This window comes from Dipodomys ordii, unplaced genomic scaffold, assembly GCF_000151885.1.
Source record: "Dipodomys ordii isolate 6190 unplaced genomic scaffold, Dord_2.0 Scaffold67, whole genome shotgun sequence".
NCBI classification, from domain to species: domain Eukaryota; kingdom Metazoa; phylum Chordata; class Mammalia; order Rodentia; family Heteromyidae; genus Dipodomys; species Dipodomys ordii.
The window spans coordinates 1,068,475-1,092,633 of NW_012267283.1; the positions used below are offsets into that span (position 1 = coordinate 1,068,475).

Consider the following 24,159-nt stretch of genomic DNA (forward strand, 5'->3'; position numbering starts at 1 on the left):
TCTTTTGTCCTGGCACCATCCTGTCTTTCTGTTCCCTTTTCTTTCATAGTCCCTTGCCCCACTTTCTTGGTCAGGAAGGTTTGATTTCTCAGCTTCACTTGCTGCCTGCAAGAGATGTACAAAGCCGAAATTCCTTGACTGCCTGCTTTCCCACTAACTCCTATCAGCTACACTAAACTCGTTTTATTCGTGTGTGTGTGTGTGTGTGTGTGTGTGTGTGTGTGTGTGTGTGTGTGTGTGTGTGTGCTGGGGCCTGAATTCAAGGCTATGTGTTCTTGCTGGGTTTTCTTGCCCCTGGCTGGCAGTCTGTCACTCGAGCCACGCCTCCGGTCTTCACATTATTCATTAAAAAGAGATGTTTTTAATTGTATTTCTTCGCACACAGAGATACACACACATGTACGCACACGTGCACGCGTGCCTCAGATCCAGGGTCACTCCTTGACCCTGGCCTGCACAGGCGACTCCCCAACGTCCGGACGCGGGAGGCCCCGCCCCCGCGAGGCCCCGCCCCCGCGAGGCCCCGCCCCACTCTCTAGACACCCAAGAGCGGGGCGCTGGGACGCGCAGTCCACGCCGGGCAACCTCGAGTCTGGTTAGTAGCCGCCCGCCCTCCGCCCTCCGGCGGAGGTCTGCGCTGCGGGCCGCGGCGGGTGGGCGCTCCGTACGATCGCTGGGTCCCCTGCGGGCTCTGGCGGAAACTCCGACCCGCGGCTGGGGCGGGCGGAGCTGCCCGCTGAAGACGGGCGGCCCGGGCGTCGGGGAGAACCACGAGGTGGGAATCGGGGAGGGCGCGGGGTGGGCGCGGCGAGCAGGACCGGGCGGCGCCGAGCGCGGCGATCGGGTCCCCCCGGGCCCTCCCTCGGGTGGGCGGGAAGACAGACAAAAGCAAGTGGACACCTCCACAGCTGCCACGAACCGGCGCGGGCGCGGGGCGGGCGGAGGCGGAGGGGGCTGGGGAGGGGAGGGAGAGGGGGGGTGGCATTGCTGGTCAAAGGTCGCGAGGGGTCAGGCGGGAAGCCTCGGTGTGGAGCGCTTGCTCGCCGCGGACTGCGCGCGGTGCTGGATGGTGCGTGAAGGTGCGTGTGGTTGTGAAATACCGGGACCCCACAGTTGATTGTCAGTGTGAAGTTTGGGGGGGAGGGAGTGGGCTCCGATCGGTGTTCCAGCGCCCCACGAAGTGTCCCCCTCCCCCGCCGATCCCCAATCGCCCCCCTCCACCCCACCCCCGGCGCAGACTGGCTCCCGCCACCCCGTCCTGGCCGGGGGGCCGGGGGGCCGGGGGGGGCGTTGGCATTCCCCCGGCGCGGGGACGGTCCGGGGCCCCTGGTCCTGACCCGTTTTGGGTCCGGTGGTTTAAATTTCAGCCCTCGATTTCCGTCTGGTTGCCCAATCCCGAGCCTTGGCTCCCGCGGAAGAGGTGGAGCGGCGGCGCCACCCCGTGGCCCGCGAGCGTTCCTGCGGCTGCCTGAAGATGGGATGGGTGGCTTTCCGAAGGAGAGAGATGTCCCGACTTTCCTTTGGTTCTCTGTGTTTGACTTTTTCTTCTGAGGATCTACTTCATGAGAGGCGAGAAACTGGGAATATTTGCACGTCCAGTTCAGTATTCTAGAGAAATTCTAGTCTAAGTGGTGCCTGGGAAGAACTTCTGTGCTGGGTTGCATTTTCTTTTACCTTGTGTGTGTGTGTGGGGGGGTGCATCTTCACATCTAAGTTTCCTCATCTGTATATTAGCAATGATAATATGCCTATGGTTTAGGAAAGTTCTGGGAATAAAGAGAAATCATACATTTAGCTGAGCATCTGAAGCACAATGAGTAGTTGTAGTGTAGTTGACTTGAAGGCAAGACCTAAAACTTGGAAACCACTTATGGGAAAACGATTTAAGATTGAAGCAGGATAATAACTTCCTGGCTTGAACTTGAGGAAATAGCTCAGGAAATAATAGGAAGAATTGACAGGTGAAATTGCATTAAATTAAAAAGCTCTGCACAGCAAAGGAAACAAGTACCAAAGGGAAAAGACAACTTCAGAGAGAATATCTTTGTCAGCTGTTCGACTGAGAGAGATTAATATTTAGAAAATACAAAGAATTCAACATTTAATGCCAAAACGACAACTAGTAAATGGGGAAATGAACTGGACAGGTAATTCTCAGAAGAAATACAAATGGCTAGTAATTCCATGAAAAGATGTCCCACATCTCTAACTATCAGAGAAATGTAAATCAGAATGGCCCCGAGATTCCATCTCTCTTCAGTCAGAATGGCTGTCATCCAGAGTAGAAAAAGTAAAGGATGCTTGGGAGGATGGGGGCTGGGGGGAGGAACCCTTGTTTGTACACCATTGGTGGGAGTATAAATTAGTCCAGCCAAAATGGAAATAAGTACAGAAGTTCCCTCATAAAGCTAAAAACTATTGTATGGTAGAACTACCATACAATCTGTGTCAGCATACAATAAGATACCCTTACAACCATGCTTATTGTGGCACTATGCATAACAGCCAGGCTATGGAATCCACATAGGTGTCCTTCAATGCATGAATGAATGAATGAGGAAAATGTAGTAATGGCAAAATTTGAGGGATAATGTGAGCTTATATATATGAAATGCTTAGCTAACACAGCCCAGAAAATGAATTAACTGGGTGCTGTTGACTCACGCCTGTAATCCTAGCTACCCAGGAGGCTGAGATACAAAGATCGCAGTTTGAAGCCAGCTCTGGCAGCAAAGTCCTTGAGACTCTTATCTCCATTTAATCACAGAAAAAGCTAGAAGTGGCCTTGTGGCTCAAGTGGCAGAGTTTTAACCTTAAGCAAAAGGAGCTCAGGGACAGTGCCCAGGTCAGAGTTCAAGCCCCATAACTGGCCATATATATATATATGTGCATATCAATGCTTATTTATAACAAGCCATAAAGAACATTTGGAGTAAAATAGGTGAAACTGGAGATCATTAGGTTGAGTGAAATGAGCTAAGCCTACAAAGACAAATATCACATCACATGTTTTCTCATATGTGGAATCTAGGTGTATGTGTGGGGGGAGAGGGGAGAATGACAGCCAGGGTACTATTCCAGAAGAGGAAGTGGATGAGGGGAGGGAAGGGAGGATCTTGAAAGGGTGGACAAAATCAAAGCATCATTTATATATATATATATATATATATGCATATATATATTCAAATATATATTTGTGTATGTATATATGAAATTATTAAATGAAACCCATTGCTTTGTATAATTAATTGTACTAGTAAAAATGGATATGGTAGGCGTTAATGATACTGTAGCAATGTTATGTTCTCTGGGCTAGTGCAGGGGGCTCCAGAACTGTAAGCATCTGGCCTCTGTGTGCTCACACGTCTACTGTGTTCTAGGCACTCAGAATGGTGCAGGCTAAGAGCTGGACGCTGAAGAAGCACTTCGAAGGTCACCCTACAGATAGTAACTTCCAGCTGAAGACGACTGAGCTCCCACCCTTAAAAAATGGAGGTGAGCCACACTCAGGATTTCAGAGGTGAAAGAGACTATTTCACTTCGCCTTTGTTATATAACATATTACCCCAAATCTGATAGCTTCAACAAGTATTTATTAGATCACAATTCTGGGGGTTGGCAGTTCAGGCAGGGCTCTTCTGAGTGACTATTATGTAGGCCTTATCTGGGTGAAATGGTTGTTTTAGAATAGGCTTGCTCTGGGAGTGTTGGCTCATGCCTGTAATCCTAGATACTCTGGAGGCTGAGATTAGGAGGATCACAGTTGAAGGACAGCCTGGGCAGAAAGTTTAAGAGATCCCATCTCAACCAATAGCTGGATATGGTGGCTCATGCCTGTTATCCCAGCTATGCGGGGGAAGTGTAACTAGGATTGTGGTCTAGCCCAGCGTGTAAATGCATAGCACTATCCCCCAGCTAGAGAAAGTAAGAAGGGTTGAGGGCATGGCTCAACTAAAAGAGCAGAAAGTCCTTTGGTATCACACACACACACACACACACACACACACACACAAAGCCAGGTATTGATGGCTCCCACCTATAATACTACTTACTCAGCAGGCTGAGACCTGAGGATCACAGTTCAAAGCCAGCCCAGATAGGAAAGTCCATGAGACTCTTATCTCCAATTAACTGTCCCCCCCAAGCTGTGGTTTAAGTGGTAGAGTATTAGCCTTGAGCAAAAAAGCTCACAAACAGTGCCTGGGCCCTGAGTTCAAGTCCAGTTATGGACACACACACACACACACACACATACACACACACACACACATACACACACACACAATGGGTCTTTAACACTTTCATAGTTCAAATTAGAGCTAGGAGGAGGATGAGTTTGGGTCCAGCCTGGACTTACATAGTGAGACTCTCAAGAAGCCAGATGGGAGGGGAAATAGGTGTCACTGATGTACATGATACAGCAGGCTTTCTGCTGCGGTGCAGGCCTCAGTTCCTCTGGGGAGGCCTCTTGGGCAAGCTACTTAGAGCTGTTTTCTCACAATGGATCATGGATCTAGAATGGCCTGAGTTGGCAAGCTTCAGGGTACTCGGACTTTTCAAGCCTCTACTTGTCTTTATGTGTACTAATATCCCATTGGTCAAAGTAAGTCACATTCCCCTAGGAAATTCTCCTTTCCCTCTCCTCCTTTTCCTTCCCATCTCTCCCCCTCCCCTTCCCTCCTGTCCTTTTCTCTCCCCACCTCTCCCCTCCCTTTCCTCTGCTTTGTGTGGTGGGTACTGAAGGTTGAACCCAGAGCGTACCAGGCAAGCCCTTCCTCTTCCACTGACCTACCTCCTCCACTGCTGCAAATGCATTTCTTGATGGGAAGCAGCCAGGGAGCCAATCCCCCGGGAAGGTGGTATTTTGCCATCTGCCAGGCCTTGATGTCAGACTAGAAGATCCCTCTGCATTCTTCAATAACCAAAATCCATGCTTGGGAGCATTGGCCTCCTGGGCTTTGAGCGGATGGAGGATGTTCTCTCTGCCCTGCTCATCATTGAGGTAAGCACCGCCAGCACATGCATACGGCTCAGACTATCAGAGTGTCTAGAAGAAGTGCTTATAGTTAGGTGAGCTTTCTAGAAAAGGGGACACAGTCAAGTAATGTAGCAAAGTGAGCAATCATGGTTAAATTTTGATGGCTCAGACTTGGGATCAAAATTCTGGAAAATGTATGCATGAGGTTCACTAAAGCAAAGCGCATGCCTTTTTGTTCTGTAACTGGAGTTAGTAAGGAAAGCCACTGGGAGCGCTGCAGCAAGGTGGTTACAAAATGTGGCCCTGACCAGTAACATAGCCTGAACTTAAAAACATCAGAAACAATGGCTGACAGTATCAAATGAAGTAAATCATATAGAGCAATGTAAGTGATATTATTGTTGTTGTTATTATTATTATCATTGTTAACTGGGCTGGGCCAAATGTGAGAACTTTCTCTCTTTTTCTCTCTCTCATCTTCCCTCCTTCCCTTCTTCCCTCTCTCCCTCCCTTTTTCCCTCCCTCCTTCTCTCCTTCCCTTCCTCTTCCTCTTCTTCTCTCTCATTCTTGTGCTGGTTCTCATTCTTGAAACATGGGGCTTCAGTTGATTGTTGGGTTTCTTGCTTATGGCTAGTGCTCTACCACTGAGCCATATCTCTAGTCTAGCGTTTTGCTAGTTAAGTGGAGCTAGTCTTTCAGATTCTTCTGACCTGGCTGGCTTTGAATTGCAATCTTTAGGTCTCAGTCTCTTGGGTGGCTGTAACTAGGATTATAGGCATGAGCCACTGGAACCTGTCTCTCTCTTTTTTTTCCTTCCTTTCTTTTTTAGCATATATTAATAGTACAGTGTGAGGGAATTTATTCTGATACTTCTATATTCATGAATATAATATATTTTAATCATACTCACCTCCTCTATCATTCTATACTGTCCGTTTCTCACGTATCCTATTTTTTAATCCTTCTTGCAGTTTTTTGGGGAGGTTCTTTAATGGTGTTTCAACTCAGGGCCTTGGCATGGTCTCTTAGCTTTTTCTCTCAAGGCTAGCATATAAACATTTAAAACAATCCTTCATCAAACAAAGGAAGCTTTTAATCTGCCATCTTATCCTGCCTCCTAAGAGCCCTTCTTATCTTTTTCCTGTCTCTTCCATAAAAAGATAGATGAGGGACTAGGGAATAGTTAGTGGTAGACTTGTTGTCTGGCACACACAAAGTCCTAGGTTTGCTCCTTGGGCCCTGTTTTGTTTTGTTGTGGGGGGAGGTTAGGGATCTGTTTAGTTAGATTCAAAAACAGCACAGGAGGCCTGCGAAGGTGTCTCAGTGATAGAGCACTTGCCTTGCATGCATGAGGCCCTTGGGTTCAATTCCTCAGCACCACATAAGCAGAAAAAGTCAGAAGTGGGGCTGTGGCTCAAGTGGTAGAGTGCTAGCCTTGAGCTAAAGAGCTGAGGGACAGCACCCAGGCCCAGAGTTCAGGCCCCACGACTGACAAACAAACAAACAAAAAACCACAGCACAGGAAAACAGCATAGGCACTAGGCCTGTAGTTTCTAATTGCTCGTGGAATGCTTTGTTTTGCAGAGGTCCTGCTTGAAGCATTGTTCCTTTCTGTGGATCCTTACATGAGGTATTATTTCCCTCCCAAAAGTTCCTGTACTGTGTGTTAGACCCTATGTGAAAGTTTCTCATCTTCTCCAACAGCCAACTGAACTTTTAGAATTCGGACAGCTTTTCCAAGATGAACTTAATAAGAACAGATTTTTTTTTTTTTTCAGAGTGGCGGCCAAAAGATTGAAGGAGGGTGACATGATGATGGGAGAACAGGTGGCCAGGTAATCCTTTATGCCGCTACCAAGACTTGTAAAATGCAGCCCCTTCACTTCCTGCTGCGTTCCAGCTTTGTCCATTGCGTCTACAAGTCTGTTAGCCTGGACCGTCCACTCACTGTTTGATACTAGGGGCAGCTGGGAAATCCTGCTCTACTTCCTGAAAGGGAAGGAGGAAGGATGGTGGGTTAGTGCCTGAGAGAAGCAACTTCAAGGGAGGAATTAATCCTAGCTACTTAGGAAACTGAGATAGGAAGATTGCAATTTGAAGCCAGCCCTGGCAGGAAAGTTTCTTACCTCCTATGTTTTTGTTTGTCGGTTATAGGGCTTGAACTCTGGGCCTGGACACTGTCCCTGAGCTCTTCAGCTCAAGGAAAGCACTCTACCACTTGAGCCACAGCGCCACTTGCGGTTTTCTGGTGGTTCATTGGAGATAAAGAGTCTCAGGGACTTTCCTTATCTGGGCTGGCTTTGAACTGTGACCCTCAGGTCTCAGTCTCCTCAGTAGCTACAATTACAGGTGTGAGCCACTGGTGCCCAGCTTCTTAACTCCTATTATTCACCAAAAAGCCACAAGTGGAGCTATAGCTCAAGTGGTTCAAGCACTAGTCTTGAGAGAAAAAAGCTAAAGGACAATGCCCAGGCCTTAAGTTCAAACCTCCCTACTGGAGTGCGCATACACACACACACACACACACACACACACACACACAAGTGTGAGGCCCTGGAAGAATAGCTTATGTTTATAATCCTAGCTACTTGGGAGGTAGAAATCATGGTTCAAGGCTAGCCTAAGCAAAAAGTTCATAAATTTCCATCTCAACCAAGAGCTGGCTATTGTACCCTCCATTCTGGTTACATGGGAACTATAAATAGAATGGTTATGATTCAGCCTGCCCCACGAAAAAATGGGAGATTGTATTCTAAAACTAACTAAAACCGAAAGAAAAAAGAAAGGCTAGGGGGCTCCAGTGGTAAAGCCACTGAACAAGTGTGGATCTCTAAATTGAATCCCTGCCACTACCAAAAAAAAAAAAAGATGGTATGAGTTCCTGCTCCCTGCACTAGAACAAAAGCACCTGCTTCTTTTGATCTGTGCTCACTGTTTGCTATCAGATTTGGCAATCTGAGATGGATAGACGGCTGAACTTTCTCTAAGTTAATAATCAATTTTCTGATCAATTATATTTATATCTTTTGACCTTCTTTATGACTTTCTGTCTTTGATCTGCAAAGATTTCTTGTATGTTAAGGATGGAGAATATTTGAGTCTTTAATGGTCTTTCTCCAGTCCCCAAACATTGATTGAAATTTTCAAGTAGCCTGTTATCCCAGCCCTAATGGGGTACATGGGGGGAACATTAAGGTAGAAGGATCATGAATTCAAGGCCAGCCTGGCCTACATAGTAAGACCCTGTCTCAAAAAAAGTGGAAATAAAAAAGTTTAGTCATTTAGTATTTGTGTTGAAAAAGGAGTGATGTTTAATTCTAAGTGACTATCATAATACCATTGGTTAAAATCCTATTCTGATTTTCATTGGGATTTCAGGAATTTACAGACTCACTGTGAGAAAACTGGTATCTTCCTGGTACTTCTCCCCAAGTGCTAGGTTTACTCCCACAAACACATTTCATCTTTTTATCACTGTAAATTGTTGTGTATGTTATTTAATAATCAAAGAAACAAACGTATTTGTTTGCTGAACTGGCAAAGATTTTTAAAATACCGTTGCTGATTTTGGAGATGATACGATGATATGCTTATTTAAAGAGTTTCTACAACTTTCTAGAAAGGAGCCTGACAATGTATAGCACAAGTACAAATATCATTATACTCTTTTATCTAGTAATTATAGAACTATAGTTTAAGGAAACAGTAAACATTTAAAATTTTAATGAAAGTGTAATTTGTATTAGGAAAGATACTAGAAATAATCAAATGATAGGAGAATCATTAAATTTTTGAGGTTTTTAAAGCTCTATAGTTTTAGAAGGATTGTTGCTAACATGGAAAACAAGAGTTAATGGTATAGACTCATATAATTTGAGAGAAAAACAAAATTACAAAACCATTTCAATCAAGTAAACATACAATATGCATTTTTATTTTTTAATTTTTTTTGTGTGTATGTTTTTTTTTTCCTGTCATGGGGCGTGAACTCTGAGCCTGGGCGCTGTACCTCAGCACCACTTCCAGTTTTCTGAGTGGTTTATTGGAGATTAGAGTCTCATGGTCTTTCCTGCCCGGGCTGGCTTTGAACCACCATCCTCAGATCTCAGCCTCCTGAGTAGCTAGGATGACAGGCGTGAGCCACTGACACCCGGCACAATATGCTTTTTTTAAATGCTAAGATTGCCATAAACCACACCAAAGTACTAGCAGTTATCTTTGTGCTATAATGCTATAACTGATCATTTTATTTTATTTTACTTTTGTTAAACTAGTTTACTTACAAATATTTCTTTATTTTTTACAGTGCTGAGGGTTTTTTTTTTTTACAATGCTGAGGTTTGAACCTAGGACCTGAAGCATTCTAGGCAAGAGCTCTACCACCAAGTTAAATTCCCAGCCTGATAGTTTTATTTTATGTTTTGAGTTTCCTAGAATAAATATGGTATTTTGATGGGGGACAGGGAGAAAACAGTAAAGAATGATAAGAGTGGGAGAAAGTAAAAGAAAAGGAATTATTAAAGAAGCAGCAATGGGGCAGCTTAGAGAGAGAGAGAAAGCCAGGAGACATGAGTCTCCAGGGGAGCTGGCAGGGAAAGAGTCCTGGGAGACCCACAGGATTGAGCAGAGTATAATTTTTAAAGAACAGCCACTGGATTTGGCAATGAGGAAAGCAGTGGGGGTGGGAGGCAGGCTGCTGCAGGTGGTGGAGCGATAGACAAGTAAGGAGAGAGGGAGAAGACAGGACCATGAATGGTCCAGACACATGGTTCAAGTATATCTAGCAAGTGTGAAGCCCTGGGTGCTTATTATGGAGAGAGAGAGAGGTTCAAGGCTGATACCTTGAACCAGAGAATAGAAGCCTTTTGCTTAAAAAGAAGAGAAGTGGACCAGGTGAGGGTGCTGGAACCATCGAGAGTATTCTTGAATAGCCCTGTACCAGTGGCTATTAAGATGGAGAGAGATGGCAGAGTATCAGCCAGGGACTATCAAACCAAATGCCCTTTTTGAAAATGAACCACATAACAGCCTGACTCCAACATAAGGGAAGAAGAGACTCAGGTCTTCTCGGCCTCCTGAGTAGCTAGGATTGAAGGCTTGAGCCACTAGTGCCCTGGTGAGTCACAGATCTTAATGTGCTTTATCTTTCAGAGTTGTGGAAAGTAAAAACTCAGCCTTTCCGACAGGAACTATTGTCCTGGGTTTCTTGGGCTGGACAACACACTCCATTTCTGATGGGAAAAAGTTGCAAAAGCTGCTAGCAGAATGGCCAGATACAGTACCGCTGTCTTTGGCTCTGGGCACCGTGGGCATGCCAGGGTGAGTTTCTTGGATGTATTTGCTTAAATACCTGACATACTAGTTTTCCAAAATGGTTTGTTTGGACCTTGGTCAAGAAGAGGCTTGAGGTATTATGGGTCTAAGAGAAGATGGTAGGATTGAGAAGAGAAGAACATCAACCTAAGAGTTCATCAGTGGATAAATGGATAAAGAAAGGATGGTTACACCTCCATTATATACATAATATACACAATAGACTATATATATACACATACATGTATATATACCCATATGTACATATGTATGAGATAGAAAGATAGAGCTTTTAGAAAGAAAGAATTGCTGACACAAAAACATAGATGAACTGGAAGACATTAAGTAAAGTAAGTCAGGCAGAGAAAGACAAATACCATCTGATCTCACCTAGATGTTGGATTAGCCAGTTGCTCATCACTCTGACAGATACCTGAGGGAAGCAGTTTTAAAAGGAAAAAAGGTTTATTTTGACTCGAGACTTCTTAGTTTATGGTCTGCTGACTCCATTGCTTTGTGCTTTAGGCAAAGTGTGATGGAGTAAACTAATTTGGACCACACAGGAAGACCCCATCTTAAAAAAAAAAAAAAGGTTAGGAATTCTGCTTTAGACTATAAATGGAGTTGAATTTGGGACTTGAGATGCTAAATTTTTAATGAACATTAATGGAATTCTGAAGAACATGATGCCGTACTCATCTTTTTAAAAACACCAGGTTAAGAGAAAATTAAGTACAGTCTCACATAATTTAAGAATGGAGATGGGGCCTGGCACTGGTGGCTCACACCTGTAATCCAAGCCACTCAGGAGTCTGAAATCCAAACTTAAAATTTTTCTATTACTGAACTTCATTTCATTTCAAGCTCTCATTTGGATGGTATAGTAAAAGAATGCTTCAGTCTGGTGCAGTGATTTCCCATGTTTATTTGGATTGAAAACACAGTGTATCCTTTTTTTTTTCTTTTTTTTTTTTTTTTGCTGGTCATGGGGCCTGAACTCTGGGTCTGGGCGCTGTCCCTCAGCTCTTCAGCTCAAGGCTAGCGCTCTACCACTGGAGCCACAGCGCCACTTCCGACTTTTTCTGTTTATGTGGTGCTGAGGAATCAAACCCAGGGCCTCATGCTTGCAAGGCATGCACTCTACCGCTGAGCCACCTTCCCAGCCCCTGTCCTTTTTTTCTAGTTGAGGCAAAGTTCCAAGGGCTGATAGAAGGGGAATATGTTACAACATTCCTGAACTTGAGCTGTGTGGGTATAACTTCTCCTCCCCATCCCTTTCCAAGTTTCTGTCCACTGAGATTTACTGTGGGTCACTAAGTTCCCAGGAGTACTGCCTGTACTGTATCTTTGTGCACTCAGTGACTCTTTCCCTGCAGACTAATATCAGCATCCCACTTAAGGCAACATAAGGGAATTTCCACAGTCCCTCTATTCCTCTGTGTTATGCTCTCTCTGACCGCTCATATCTGGACATATCATAGCACTGTATCTATGGGTAAGGACTGGGATAACATGGATACCTTCTCCACAAAGCTAACTATCTCCTAGGGCTTACATAGAGAATGGCACAAGCTCTCCGTGTAGATCCTCAATGTTGAAGGGGAAATCCATCTTTGTACAACAGGGATCTGACCTGGAATGGAGAGAAAGCACCCTTTCCAACCAATTCTCTGTCCTCTTCCTAGAACATATTACCTTTATTCCTACTGGAAACAGAAAGTGGACCATTTAGGCTGGAAATGCTCACTTCCTATGTTGTTGTTTGTTTTTCAAATCTTTTACTGGGACCGATGGCCCTGAGCTACTGAGAAGACCTTCAAGGCTTATATAAGAAATACAGCCAGGCTCTGGTGGCTCATACCTGTCATCCTAGCTACTCAGGAGACTGAAATCTGAGGATTATGGTTCAAAGCCAGCTTGGGCTTAAAGGCTGTGAGACTCTTATCTCCAGTTAACCACCAGAAAACCGGAAATGGTGCTGTGGCTTAAAGTAATAAAATGCTAGCTTTGAGCAGAAAAGCTCATGGACAGTGCCCAGACCCAGAGTTCAAGCCTCATGATGGACAAATAAAGAAAAGAAAAGAGAGAGGGTGAGGGAGGTGTGGCAGCACTTGTCTGTAATATCAGCACTTGGGACCCTGCAGTAATTGGGTCTTGAGTTTAAGGCTACCTTGGGCTAGATAAGAAGGACAGATAGATAGATAGATAGATAGATAGATAGATAGATAGATAGATAGATAGATAGATAGATAGATAGATAGCCTGGGATAGATAGGGAGGGAGTAAAAAAGAGAGTGGAGAAAAGAGGGAAAAAACCAAATATAAAGACTGATTTTTTTCCCTTAGTCTAACGGCCTACTTTGGCCTACTGGAAATCTGTGGTGCGAAGAGTGGGGACACAGTGATGGTCAGTGCTGCAGCAGGTGCGGTAGGCTCTGTCGTGGGGCAGATCGCAAAGCTCAAGGTAAGTGTCTTCTTACAGTGACCTCCCTGGCCTCCAGGACTTTATAGCCTAGTTAGAGGAGGTTCTTTAGAGATTGAGAAATGGGTGAAGAAATAGTGTAGCAAAGACAAACTGAGCACTGTTATTTGATGCTGTGGCAGGTATAGAGGAATGGCCTCCCTCTACAACAGTGAGTTTGTAAGCACTTTTATATTTCTTTTTGTTTTTGTATCTTTTTGCCTGAGCTTGAACTCAGGCCCTAGGTAGTGTTCCTTAGCATTTTGCTCAAGACCATTTTGCTCTACCACTTGAGCCACAGTTCCATTTCTAGCTTTTTGCTGGTTAAAAGGATGTAAGTGTCTCACAGATTTTTCTGCCCAGGCTGGCTTTGAACTGTGATCCTCACAGCTCAGCCTCCTGAGTAACTAGAATTACAGGCACGGACTACCAGCTACCATGCTTAGGTTGTTATTGTTAAGTATTTAGTCCCAGTGACTAACAGTTGGCCAATGTAAGGTTTGTTTGTGAGGAGTCTGCCCTCGTAGACACTATGGAAATAGAAGTTGACCCATGTTTCAGGCTCATTAATTGCTTCTATTCCTCTCCTCATTTAGGGCTGCAAAGTTGTTGGATCAGCAGGTTCTGATGAAAAAATTGCTTATCTGAAAAAGATTGGATTTGATGTTGCTTTTAACTACAAGACGGAAAAATCTTTGGAGCAAGCTTTGAAAAATGCCTCTCCTGATGGGTACGATTGCTATTTTGACAATGTAAGTACAAACCAGATCTATTGGATGTGTTAATACAGTATGATGTATTATTTCCTATTTCTGAAGTTTCCATTTAGAATATATGAAGAATATACATATGAGATTTCTTTTTTGTTGGTTGAACTCAGGGTTTTTGTTGCTTAAGCTTAGGGCTTGGGCGCTGTCCCTGAGAAGTTTTTGCTAGCACTCTACCCACTTGAGCCACAGCACCACTTCCAGTTTTCTGGTAATCAGTGGAGATGAGAGTCTCACACACTTTCCTCTCTGAGCTGACTTCGAACCATGATCTTTCTATCTCAGCCTTCTGAGTGGATAGGATTGCAGGTATGAGCCAGCAGTGCCCAGCACATAGGACTTTTTAGAAAAGTTGTTGTGAAATACAATTTACTTTATTTATTATTTTTTTTTGTCGGTTGTGGGGCTTGAACTCTGGGCCTGGGCACTGTCCCTGCACTCTTCAGCTCAAGGCGAGCGCTCTACTACTTGAACTACAGTGCCACTTCCAGTTTTCTGGTGGTTTATTGGAGATAAGAGTTTCATGGGCTTTTCTGCCTGAGCTGGCTTCAAACCGCTATCTTCAGATCTTAGCCTCCTGAATAACTAAGGTTACAGATGTGACCCTATCTCAGTGGCTGATTATCTCTTTTTTCTTCTGGGTCTTGGGATTGTAGGTGTTATGTTTAAAGAAGCTTTGGCTTACTCAGAGTGGCCAAAAAGGTAGACTTCTATAAGCCAGCATGAGCCAGAGGCTCATGCCTATAACCTTAGCTACTTAGGAGGCTAACATCTGAGGATTGCAGTCAGCCTACACAGGAAAGTCTTATGAGACTCTTATCTCCAATTAATCAGTAAAAAGCTAGAACTGGAGCTGTGGCTTAACTGGTAGAGTGCTATCCTTGTGTTAAAAAAAAAAAAATAAGGGACTAGTGCCAGCTCACACACACAGAGAAAAGAAAAAGATATATTTCTTAAGAGTTTCAAAATTTTAGTTCTGTATTCCATGTCAAATTAATTTGTATTTTCATATGAGAAAGATCTAATTCTACAGTGATTTTACACCGTTTGTTGAGAGGGCTATTTTCTCCCCTATTAAGTTGTTTGAGCATTAGAATAGAAAAACTAGTTGATCATAAATGTAAGGATTCTATTTTGGACTCTAGCCTATATTTCTATTTTCAAATAGTCTTGATTAATTTGGCTTTGTAGTAAAATTTGAAACTGGAAAACCTGAGTTCTTCATGTGCCTTTTGAGACTACTCAGCTGAGCAAAGAACTTTAATATTATAAGTTATGTAATATATGTTCCTAAAGTTTTTCTAACTGCAATTCTCTACACTGTTGTGCTATTTCAGTCAGTTTTTTATTTTGCTTTTGGTTTTATGTTGTTGGTTCTGGGGCTTGAACTCAGGGCCTAGACATTGTCCCTGAACTTTTTTTTTTGGCTCAAACCTAGCATTCTCCCACTTGAACCTCAGCTCCACCTCCAGCTTTTTTGGTGGTAACTTGGAAATAAGAGTCTCACTAACTTTTCTGCCCTGCTAGCTTTGAACCACAAGCCTCAGATCTCAGCCTCTTGAGTATCTAGGATTACAGGCATGAGCCAGCAGCACCTGGCTAGTTCAGTCAGTTTCATTGTTACTAAAAACCATATTGTGAAATAATGATCATGATGTATTGATTCTCTAAGTCAGGCATTAGATTACTTAAGGTGTGTGTTTCCCTGTCTGTTTAGGTAGGTGGAGAGTTTTCAAATGCTGTCATATCCCAGATGAAGACATTCGGTAGAATTGCAATCTGTGGGGCAATCTCTACGTATAACAGTACTCACGCTCTCCCGCCAGGTAACTGCTCATGCGTGTGATCACTGACATGGGAAGACTGGGCAAGCAGAAGACCCAGATATGAGATAGGCCAGTGGCGGTCAAAATATTAGGCAGATTTCTTGATATTCCTGGTAAATGTAATGAATAAATAAAAATACTTAATTACAGCCAGGCGCTGGTAGCTCATGCTTGTAATCCTAGCTACTCAGGATGTGAGATCGGAGGATCATGGTTTGAAGCCAGCTTCCAGGCAGGAAAGACCACAAGACTCTTATCTCCAATAAACTATACAGAAAAAGGCAGAAGTCAGGCTGGGAAGGTGACTCAGTGGTAGAGCGCTTGCCTTGCATGCATGAGGCCCTGGATTCGATTCCTCAGCACCACATAAACAGAAAAAGCCGGAAGTGGTGCTGTGGCTCAAGTGGTAGAACTCTAGCTTTGAGCTGAAGAGCTAAGGGACCACACCTAGACCCAGAGTTCAAGCCTCATGACCGACAAAGAAAGAAAGAAAGAAAGAAAGAAAGAAAGAAAGAAAGAAAGAAAGAAAGAAAGAAAGAAAGAAAGAAAGAAAGAAAGAGAGAAAGAAAGAAAAAGGCGAAAGTGGTGCTGTGGCTCAAGTTGTAGAGAGCTAGCCTTGAGCCAAAAGAAGCTCAAGAAGACAGTGCCAGATTCCTGAGTTCAAGCCCGAGGAACGGGGCCACACAAGTACACAGCGACAGGAAGGCTTGCAGAGAAGGAGACTGAGGAAGAACAATTCGCAGATTCCCCTTTGGACTATGCAACATCCAATACCAGACTCACTTGGCAATTGCCTGGTTAGGGACTTGTTTTTTTTTGTTGTTGTTGTTGTTTTTTTGTCGGTCATGGGGCTTGAATTCTGGGCTTGGGTGCTGTCCCTCAGCTCTTCAGTTCAAGACTAGCACTCTACCACTTGAGCTCAAGTGCCACTTCTGGTTTTCTGGTGGTTTATTGGAGATAAGAGTTTCACAGCCTTTCCTGCCCAGGCTGGCTATGAACCGTGATCCTCAGATCTCAGCCTCCTGAGTAGCTAGGATTACAGGTGTGAGCCACTGATGCCTGGCTGTTTAAGGACTTTTTAATTTCCTCTATTTTTCCTGTTTATGCGAATCTAGCATCATGGAAAATCCTCAGCCTGCCAACTAAGCAGAGCTGAAGGGTGTGTTTTGTTAACCAGAGTCCAAATTAGGGGCAGCCAGATGTTTTGGATAAGTAACCTGAACTGGTCTTGGGCAGCTTAGCTGGTCAGCTTGGTCTTGGAGCTGACAACTGGCCTTGTCTATTTCCTCTTCAAAGTGATGAGCAGGGACTAGGCTTGAGGGATGCCATTTATCCAGGATACCAACAATGGAGTCTAGCACTTGGATTGGCTTTTCATGGCCCTGAACTTTTCACTTGACTTTTTGAAACGTGTAAGACTTATAAGACTATGCTCTCAATTTTTCCTCACTTAGGACCCCTTGGGAAATAAATCAGCAGAGGTAATCCAAGCTTTTCTTTCTCACACAGAAGAACAGTCTCTTCTTCATAGGCTGTAGGACAGCCTTGGTTTCTTTTTAGGCTGGTGGTTCTCAAGATGGGGTCCCAGGGCCAGCAGCATCACCAATTTCATGCATTTATCAGAAATCCAAGTTCTTGAGACCAAATCCACAATTACAATGAAGAGAACTTGGAGGAAGGGCCAAGTCACTCTTTTGATAAGTTTCCACTTGAAACTCTTAAATAGGAGAGTGTTGTCAGGTTTTCTTTTGGCATCCTGAAATGGCGAGGGTAGGTGTTTATGGGAGTAGTTGATCTGTTCTCTCTTACTGACTCTTAGACTTGAGAATGTACATTGGTTTATTTTACATCTCCTTTTAGAACAGAACAGAAGGAAGTGAGTTCATGTCCCAGAATGAATTCACTACAATCATAAAGAAGAGCATGCTATGTGTTCATTCTTGGAAAGTCCAGAACACTTTCATGTGCTATCTTTGGGGCCTCTTCTTCATAGAACTGCTTGGGAAACTTGGGTTGGCCTTGCTTACAGAGTGTGAGTTTCTTGGCTGTTGGGTCTGAGTAAGGCTTCTTGGTGTGTATTAGTTTCCTATTGCTGCGGTGACAAATGAGCACAAGCTTAGTACTTAACAGAAATGTATTCTTATAGTTCTGAAGGTTAAAGTCTAAAATGAATGTCTAAAACAGCTGTTTCTTTTTCTGGAATCCCTAGAGGAGAATCTGTTTCTTTACCTTTTCCAGCTTCTAGAGGCTATCATAACTGTCTTATCCCTACTAACATTATCACTTATTTTTACTTTTCCTTCACACTAACTTTCCTAGGTCCTTCTTTCCTTTATAACTTAGCATGCTTATGATTATACTGAAACCACCCGTTACATACATTTGTAATCGCCCCATCTGAGGGTTCCTAGTTTAGTCACAACTGCCAAAGTCTTTTTGCCACCTATTTTAACATACGCACAGGTTCTGGGTATGTCTTTCAGGGCCGTTATTCTCCCTAACACAGAGTGCATGGTAATACTTAGCAGATCACAAGAGAAGGAGCGGAGGAAGTAGAAGGGGGAGGCACCAGGAAAACAGTGACAGTGACTTGTGTGGCTTGTGTCCTCATCCTGGGCCTTGTCACCGAAACACCCTCCTCTTTCAGGCCCACCTCCAGAGAAGATCATCTACCAGCAGCTCCGCATGGAAGGGTTCCTTTACAGCCGCTGGCCCGAAGACGTCCGCCAGAAAGCTCTGGAAGACTTGCTGAAATGGGTCTCCGAGGTAAGGGGTTTCGGTCAGGCTTTTTACACCCCAGACCATTGGGCACCACTTTCTCCCTCCCTTTTGCTGTATCGTCCTTTCTCCCTGTCTCCTGGGCTACTGCCTCTTTTGTTGTTGTTGTTGTTGTTAAGCGTTTTTATTTTTGTGCTGATGAAAGAACTTCCGGAGATCAAATAAGGAAAATGTAGCAAACTCAAAGCACTAGGAAGGCAGGAAACAAACGAAACGTTAGAAGTCAAGGAATGGATGGGATCCTTATTCCAATAACCATAACCTCTTTCTAGGAAGTTTTTTTTTAAGTTTTAAATTCCAAAAACTTTCCAGTCCAGTCCCTAAAGCAAGTTGGAAAACCATGACCAACAGACAGCAAGCAGACTCGTGTTAAAAGCAAAGGGTTTATCCGAGCTGCACACATCCTCTCAGTGGTAGCCATAGGGAGACTCCTGTGGGTAGTAAGGCTCTTGTCTGTGCTGTGGGTACTTGTTGGCCCAGGATCATCCTTGTTACTGATTTGCTGGGCTGTCACTTGACCATCTCCATCTGCTGCCCCTAACTCTATAAACTGTCTGTTATCTTGCAACCAAGTGCTTCTATTTCTTTGGTTCCTACCAACTCTGCCATTCTATTCCTCAATAATTGGAGGGGCTCCAATTATACTCTTTGTCATCTTTTGTCAATCTTCTTGCAAACATCTCTTCGACATTTGCAACAGCTTTAGAAGTGCCAGTCATCCCAGATTCCAAAAGACCAAGTCCACTGTCACTGCCTTTTAAATATAATGAGCCTTACCTTTTCCATCTTAAAAAGAAAAATAAAGCCAGGTGCTGATGGCTCACGCCTGTAATCCTAGCTTCTTAGGAGGCTGAGATCTGAGGATTGTGGTTCAAAGCCAGCCCAGGCAAGTCCGTGGGACTCTTATCTCCAGGTAACCACCAGAAAAATGGAAATGAAGTTGTGCCTCAAAGTGATAGAGCACTAGACTTGAGCAAAAGAGCTCAGGGACAGCACCCAGGCCCTGCGTTCAAGCCCCAGGACTGGCATAAAACAAAAGAAACAACAACAACAACAAAAATCCTCTCTAAATATGTTTCTTTTTAGAGGGACTAGAGAGTCTCTGTATAGTCCAGGCTTGCTTCGAACTCAATCTTCCCACCTCAACCGCCCTATTGCCAGGATTACAAGCATGTACCACCACAACTGACCCTTCTCTAGATTTTATTTCCATTCAAATACAGAGCCATTTCACTATTCTTCCTTTTATAAAAAAACTACCTGGAAATAGTGTCTATACACATGCATACAGTTTCTCTCTTCCCACTTGAAGTCAGAGCTTCATGCTGGATAGGAAAACACTCTACTTCTCCCCAGCCCTCTTTTTCTTGATTTTGTTTTCCAAACAGGGTTTCATAGTTTTTTCGCTGGGCTGGCTTCAAACCATATCCTCCTATCTCCACTTCTCAAGAATCTGGGATTCTAGGTGTGAAACACTACACCTAGCCCCTTTCCCTAAAATTTATATAAATTTGTAGTTGACATATTGTAATTGTGTACATCAATGAGGTACACATTTCAGTACCTATGCACAATGTAAAATTATTAGCTCAAGGTAATTGGGATAGCCATTGAACATTTATCATTTCTTTGATTGGACCATGCAAATTCTTCTCCACTAGCTATTTTGAAATATGCAATTCACTGTCGTCAGCCTTATCATGCTATAGGACACTGGAATGAGTAAGGCAATTTTCCACCTTATTTTAAGTAGCAACTCCCCTTATTTCTGATGTTTCTTCTCTTTTATCACCAGCAATTTGATTTTAATATAACCTATAGCTTACTCATTCATATGCATTACCTATCTGGTTTCCATGAACCTAACCTTCATGAGGATAATGCTCATATGTTTTATTTCCTGGACTATCTCCAACATCCAGAATACTGTTTTGTCTAAATCCATGTAGGCATCAGGAAAGCTGGGAATGCATCTGAGTGGTAAAGCACATGATTTAGCATGGGTGAGGTCCTGGGTTCAACCCCTGGGACTCCACTCGCAACTTGCAGGCACTATATAAGCATTGTGGAGCAGATAAATGTTAGTGGGACCTACAAATAGACCTACCACTTCCCAGGTCCTAGACCAAAAAGAGCCTTCCTTCAGCCATGCCTTTGCATCCAGAAGAAGCCATTCCCTTTCTCCTATGCTTGGTCATTTTCCCACGTGACTATGTGGACTTTCAGTCAAAGAAATCTGAAGAATGGAGATGCATTATTTGAGTTTTAGAAAAAAAAATGTGCTATAGTGCTTCCTAATTCCTGGCCTATGATCATTTTTCCAGTTCAAAGAAATAGATTGTTCTTCTGGCACTTGATGATTTTCCAAGACTAACACTTGGAGTGCTCTCTTTAGAAAGCTGGAAGGAACTGAATTATTTTTAAGTTCCAATGCATAGCCTCTTTGTCCTCTGTGATCTCAGCTGACAAGAAACTCCTGTGCTGGTATCCCTGATGCTTCCTCTAACAAAGTGAAGCTGAGGGGACCGAATTTCTTCTTTTCTTCTCCTCCCCCTTCCTCCCCTTCCCACTTCTCATTCCCCTCCTCCTCCGCCTCTTCCTCCTCTCCCTTCTTCTTTCTCCCTTTTTGTGTGTGTGCACGCGTGCACATGTGCACACCAGTCTCGAGGCCTGGGTGCTGTCCCTGAGCTGTTTTGCTAAGGCTTGTGCTCTACCACTTGAGCCATAGCTCCACTTCTGGCTTTTGGGTAGTTTATTGGAGATAGTAGTCTCATGGACTTTCCTGCCAGGTCTGGCTTCAAACCAAGATCCTCACATCTCAGCTTCCTGAGTAGCTAGGGTTACAGGCGTGAGCCCCTTGTGCCTGGCTCCTAATATCTTCTTAATCCTTTTCTTTTCTTTCCTGGTCTTTGCTCTTTTTTCCCCCTCATTGATGTGCTGGGGAGTGAACCCAAAGAAATAATTTTGTTGTTATGTTTTTGTGCCAGTACTGGGGTTTAAACTCAGTCTGGTACTATCCCTTAGGTTTTTTTTTGTTTGTTTGTTTGTTTTTTAGCTCAAGATTGGCACTTTACAATTTGAACCACAGCGTCACTTCCAGATTTTTTGGTGACCAATTTGAGAGAAGAGTCTTAGGGCTTAGAGGCATGGCTCATGTGTAGGATGCCTGCCACTGATTATAATGCATTAGCTAACAAGTTTAAGTCTAGGTCTTGGATGAAGAAAAAAAAAGAATCTCAAGGATTTTTTTCCCTGGTCTGGCTTTGAACTGTGATTCTCAGATGTCAGCTCCTAAGTCACTCATGCCTATAATCTTGCTCTGCAAGACCTTTAAAAGTTTTTGAAAATGTAGACTGTGTGCCTTATCATAGAAAGGGAAATGAAAGGGGCTGGGAAGGTGGCTCAGTGGTAGAGCGCTTGCCTTGCATGCATGAGGCCCTGGGTTAGATTCCTCAGCACCACATAAGCAAAAAGAAAGAAGCTGGAAATGGCGCTGTGGCTCAAGTGGTAGAGCGCTAGCTAGCCTTGAGCTGAAGAGCTGAGGGACAGTGCCCAGGCCCAGAGTTCAGGCCCCACGACCAGACCCAAAAAAAAGACAAAGGGAAATGAAAAACCTCCCATAATGACATGACCCTCCCACTCTCTACATAAATAAATACATATTGAAAGAACCTTAGTTTAAAAGAGCAGCAAATTATTAAACTGCCACAGTATTTACATGGCTTCTTCTGGGCTTAGAGAAAATGATTCTATATCCTGGCTCTTCTATATCCTGGATGTAGAAGGGTGGCTCCTTTCCTAGTCTCCTTCCACCTTTCCTGAGATCATTGCATTATTAAATGTTTCTGTACCATTTACTTAGAAATCGCTGAACTGGAGCTTGTGGTATTTCTTTTGTTGTCATACTGTGTTCTGATATCTATCTACTATGAAGTTTTTGTGGTGCATACTTTATACTCTGTTATATGCATCATGTGTGGCACCCCCAAATTAACTTTTTTTTTAAAAATCAGTTGTAGGGTTTGAATTCAGGACCTGGGTGCTGTCCCTGAACTCTTTTGCTCAAGGCTAGTGCTCTACCACTTTGAGCCACAGCTCCACTGGTTTTTTGGTGGTTAAGTGGAGATAAGGGTTTCATGGACTTTCCTGCCCGGCCTGACTTTGAACCGTGATTCTCAGATCTCAGGCTCCTGAATCGCTAGGATTACAGGCGTGAGCCACCATTGCCCAGCTCCCAAATTAACTTCTGAGTTCACAGAAAACAAAGTCTCCATCTCGTATTTTCAATGTTCACATAATGTAGCCAATACAGCTTGTGGCTCAGATGCGAAGAGTGTCATCTGAAATGTAAAATAAACCCATTTGTTGTTGATTCGATACAGGGTAAAATCCAATATCATGAATATATTATCGAAGGATTTGAAAACATGCCAGCAGCATTCATGGGAATGATGAAAGGAGATAATTTGGGGAAGACAATAGTGAAAGCATGAAGAAAAATGGCACAGAGAATCATCTCTGGACCATTAGCCCTTCACCATTTGGTAAAAATGTGTATTGCCTTACTTATGTAAGAATCAGCAACTGTAATAAGGGTTATCTACCTAATAAAACATACTGTGATGAGTGACAGAATGGAAATCTCATGAACAACAATCAGCCATCTCTCTACCTTCCATGGTTCCCCTTTGGTGGTGTTTAAAAAAAAAATTGGCTTTGGAGCCCAAAAGTCTACCTGTGACTTTGGATTTCTGATTTCTCATTGGTAAAAGCCAGTAAGTATTAGCTAACTCCCTGCAAAAGTGGGTGAAATTGAAGTCAGAAGATCACCCCTGTGCTTATGTTGACACCAGAAGTGATCCATACTGATGTCAGAGGTCTAAGAGTCCACACTGACACGCTATAGTTGAGTCTAATAACGTAACAGACCAAGGACAGAATCTATCATTGACAAACACTGCCAAAAATTTAAGAAATGTAACACTGGGAATATGTATCTAAATATATATTCATGATTTTAATCTTTAAAGGCTTCCCAAGGAACACAAAAGGTGTAAATATGTAGAAAGGTACAATGCCATGCTTTTAAAAGGAGGGGAAGATTACTATCTTCAAAGAAGAGAACTGGAGGGCTGGTTCAAATAGTCGAGTGTAGTGGAGACTACTGGAAGGATTGGGATTAGAGAAATCTTTATATTGTGTAATCTTTTGTACTGTTTGAAATCTGAACCTTATGAATAAATAACACTCAAATACAATTAAAAAATAAAAGTACTTTTTTTTTTTGTCGGTCATGGAGCTTGAACTCGGCCTGGGTGCTGTCCCTCAGCTCTTCAGCTCAAGGCTAGCGCTCTACCACTTGAGCCACAGTGCCACTTCCAGTTTTCTGAGTGGTTTATTGGAGGTAAGAGTCTCACTGACTTTCTTGCCTGGACTGGCTTTGAACCGTGATCCTCAGATCTCAGCCTCCTGAGTAGCTAGGAATACAGGCACGAGCCACAGGCGCCCGGCTAGTCGCCAGTGTTTTAATAAATAGTCCAAATTCGACTTTTTGTTTTTGTTTTTGTCGGTCGTGGGGCTTGAACTCTGGGCCTGGGCGCTGTCCCTCAGCTCTCCAGCTCAAGGTGAGTGCTCTACCACTTGAGCTACAGTGCCACTTCCGGTTTTCTGGTGGTTTATTGGAGATAGGAGTCTCAAGGTCTCTCCTGCCCAGGCTGGCTTTGAACCGCGATCCTCAGATCTCAGCCTCCTGAGTAGCTAGGATTACAGGCGTGAGCCACCAGCGCCCAGCCTTTAATAAAAGTACTTTTTGTGCCTTGTCTTTCTAAACTATTCAAGCTAATGATGTAAGATTGTACAGAACACATTATCTGCTGCCTGCTGGGGTCCAGGGTAGAGAAACCTGTGGCTCAGAGTAAGGGAAGGGGGCGTGCAGAGGGAGGCCGGCTGCCTGGCATGAGAAGCCAGAGTAGGGACAATGGATAGTGTTTTCACCTAGTGACAGGAGTTGGAGCCCAAGCAAAATGAATATGGCTG

The 24,159-nt window shown here is 43.7% G+C and overlaps 1 protein-coding gene and 1 long non-coding RNA gene across 3 annotated transcripts; both read left to right on the forward strand.

Moving 5' to 3' along the window:
• Nucleotides 1–526: 526 nt before the first annotated feature.
• On the forward strand, nucleotides 527–22,833 carry Ptgr1 (prostaglandin reductase 1). Of its 2 annotated transcripts, none has more exons than XM_013023255.1 (10): nucleotides 527–595; nucleotides 3,381–3,495; nucleotides 6,563–6,608; nucleotides 6,757–6,813; nucleotides 10,130–10,297; nucleotides 12,638–12,755; nucleotides 13,349–13,504; nucleotides 15,237–15,345; nucleotides 17,993–18,111; nucleotides 22,506–22,833. In XM_013023255.1, exons 2-10 carry the CDS (start codon nucleotides 3,390–3,392, stop codon nucleotides 22,614–22,616), a joined length of 990 nt encoding a protein of 329 aa, XP_012878709.1. In that variant the 5' UTR covers nucleotides 527–595; nucleotides 3,381–3,389; the 3' UTR covers nucleotides 22,617–22,833. The 2 variants fall into 2 exon arrangements, with proteins under 2 accessions (XP_012878709.1, XP_012878710.1); XM_013023256.1 differs by lacking the exon at nucleotides 527–595 and adding an exon at nucleotides 752–775.
• Nucleotides 1,805–23,373, forward strand: LOC105990844. Its single transcript, XR_001175337.1, has 3 exons — nucleotides 1,805–1,817; nucleotides 2,217–2,222; nucleotides 23,216–23,373. It is a non-coding gene; the product is annotated as an uncharacterized LOC105990844 (long non-coding RNA).
• Nucleotides 23,374–24,159: the final 786 nt, after the last annotated feature.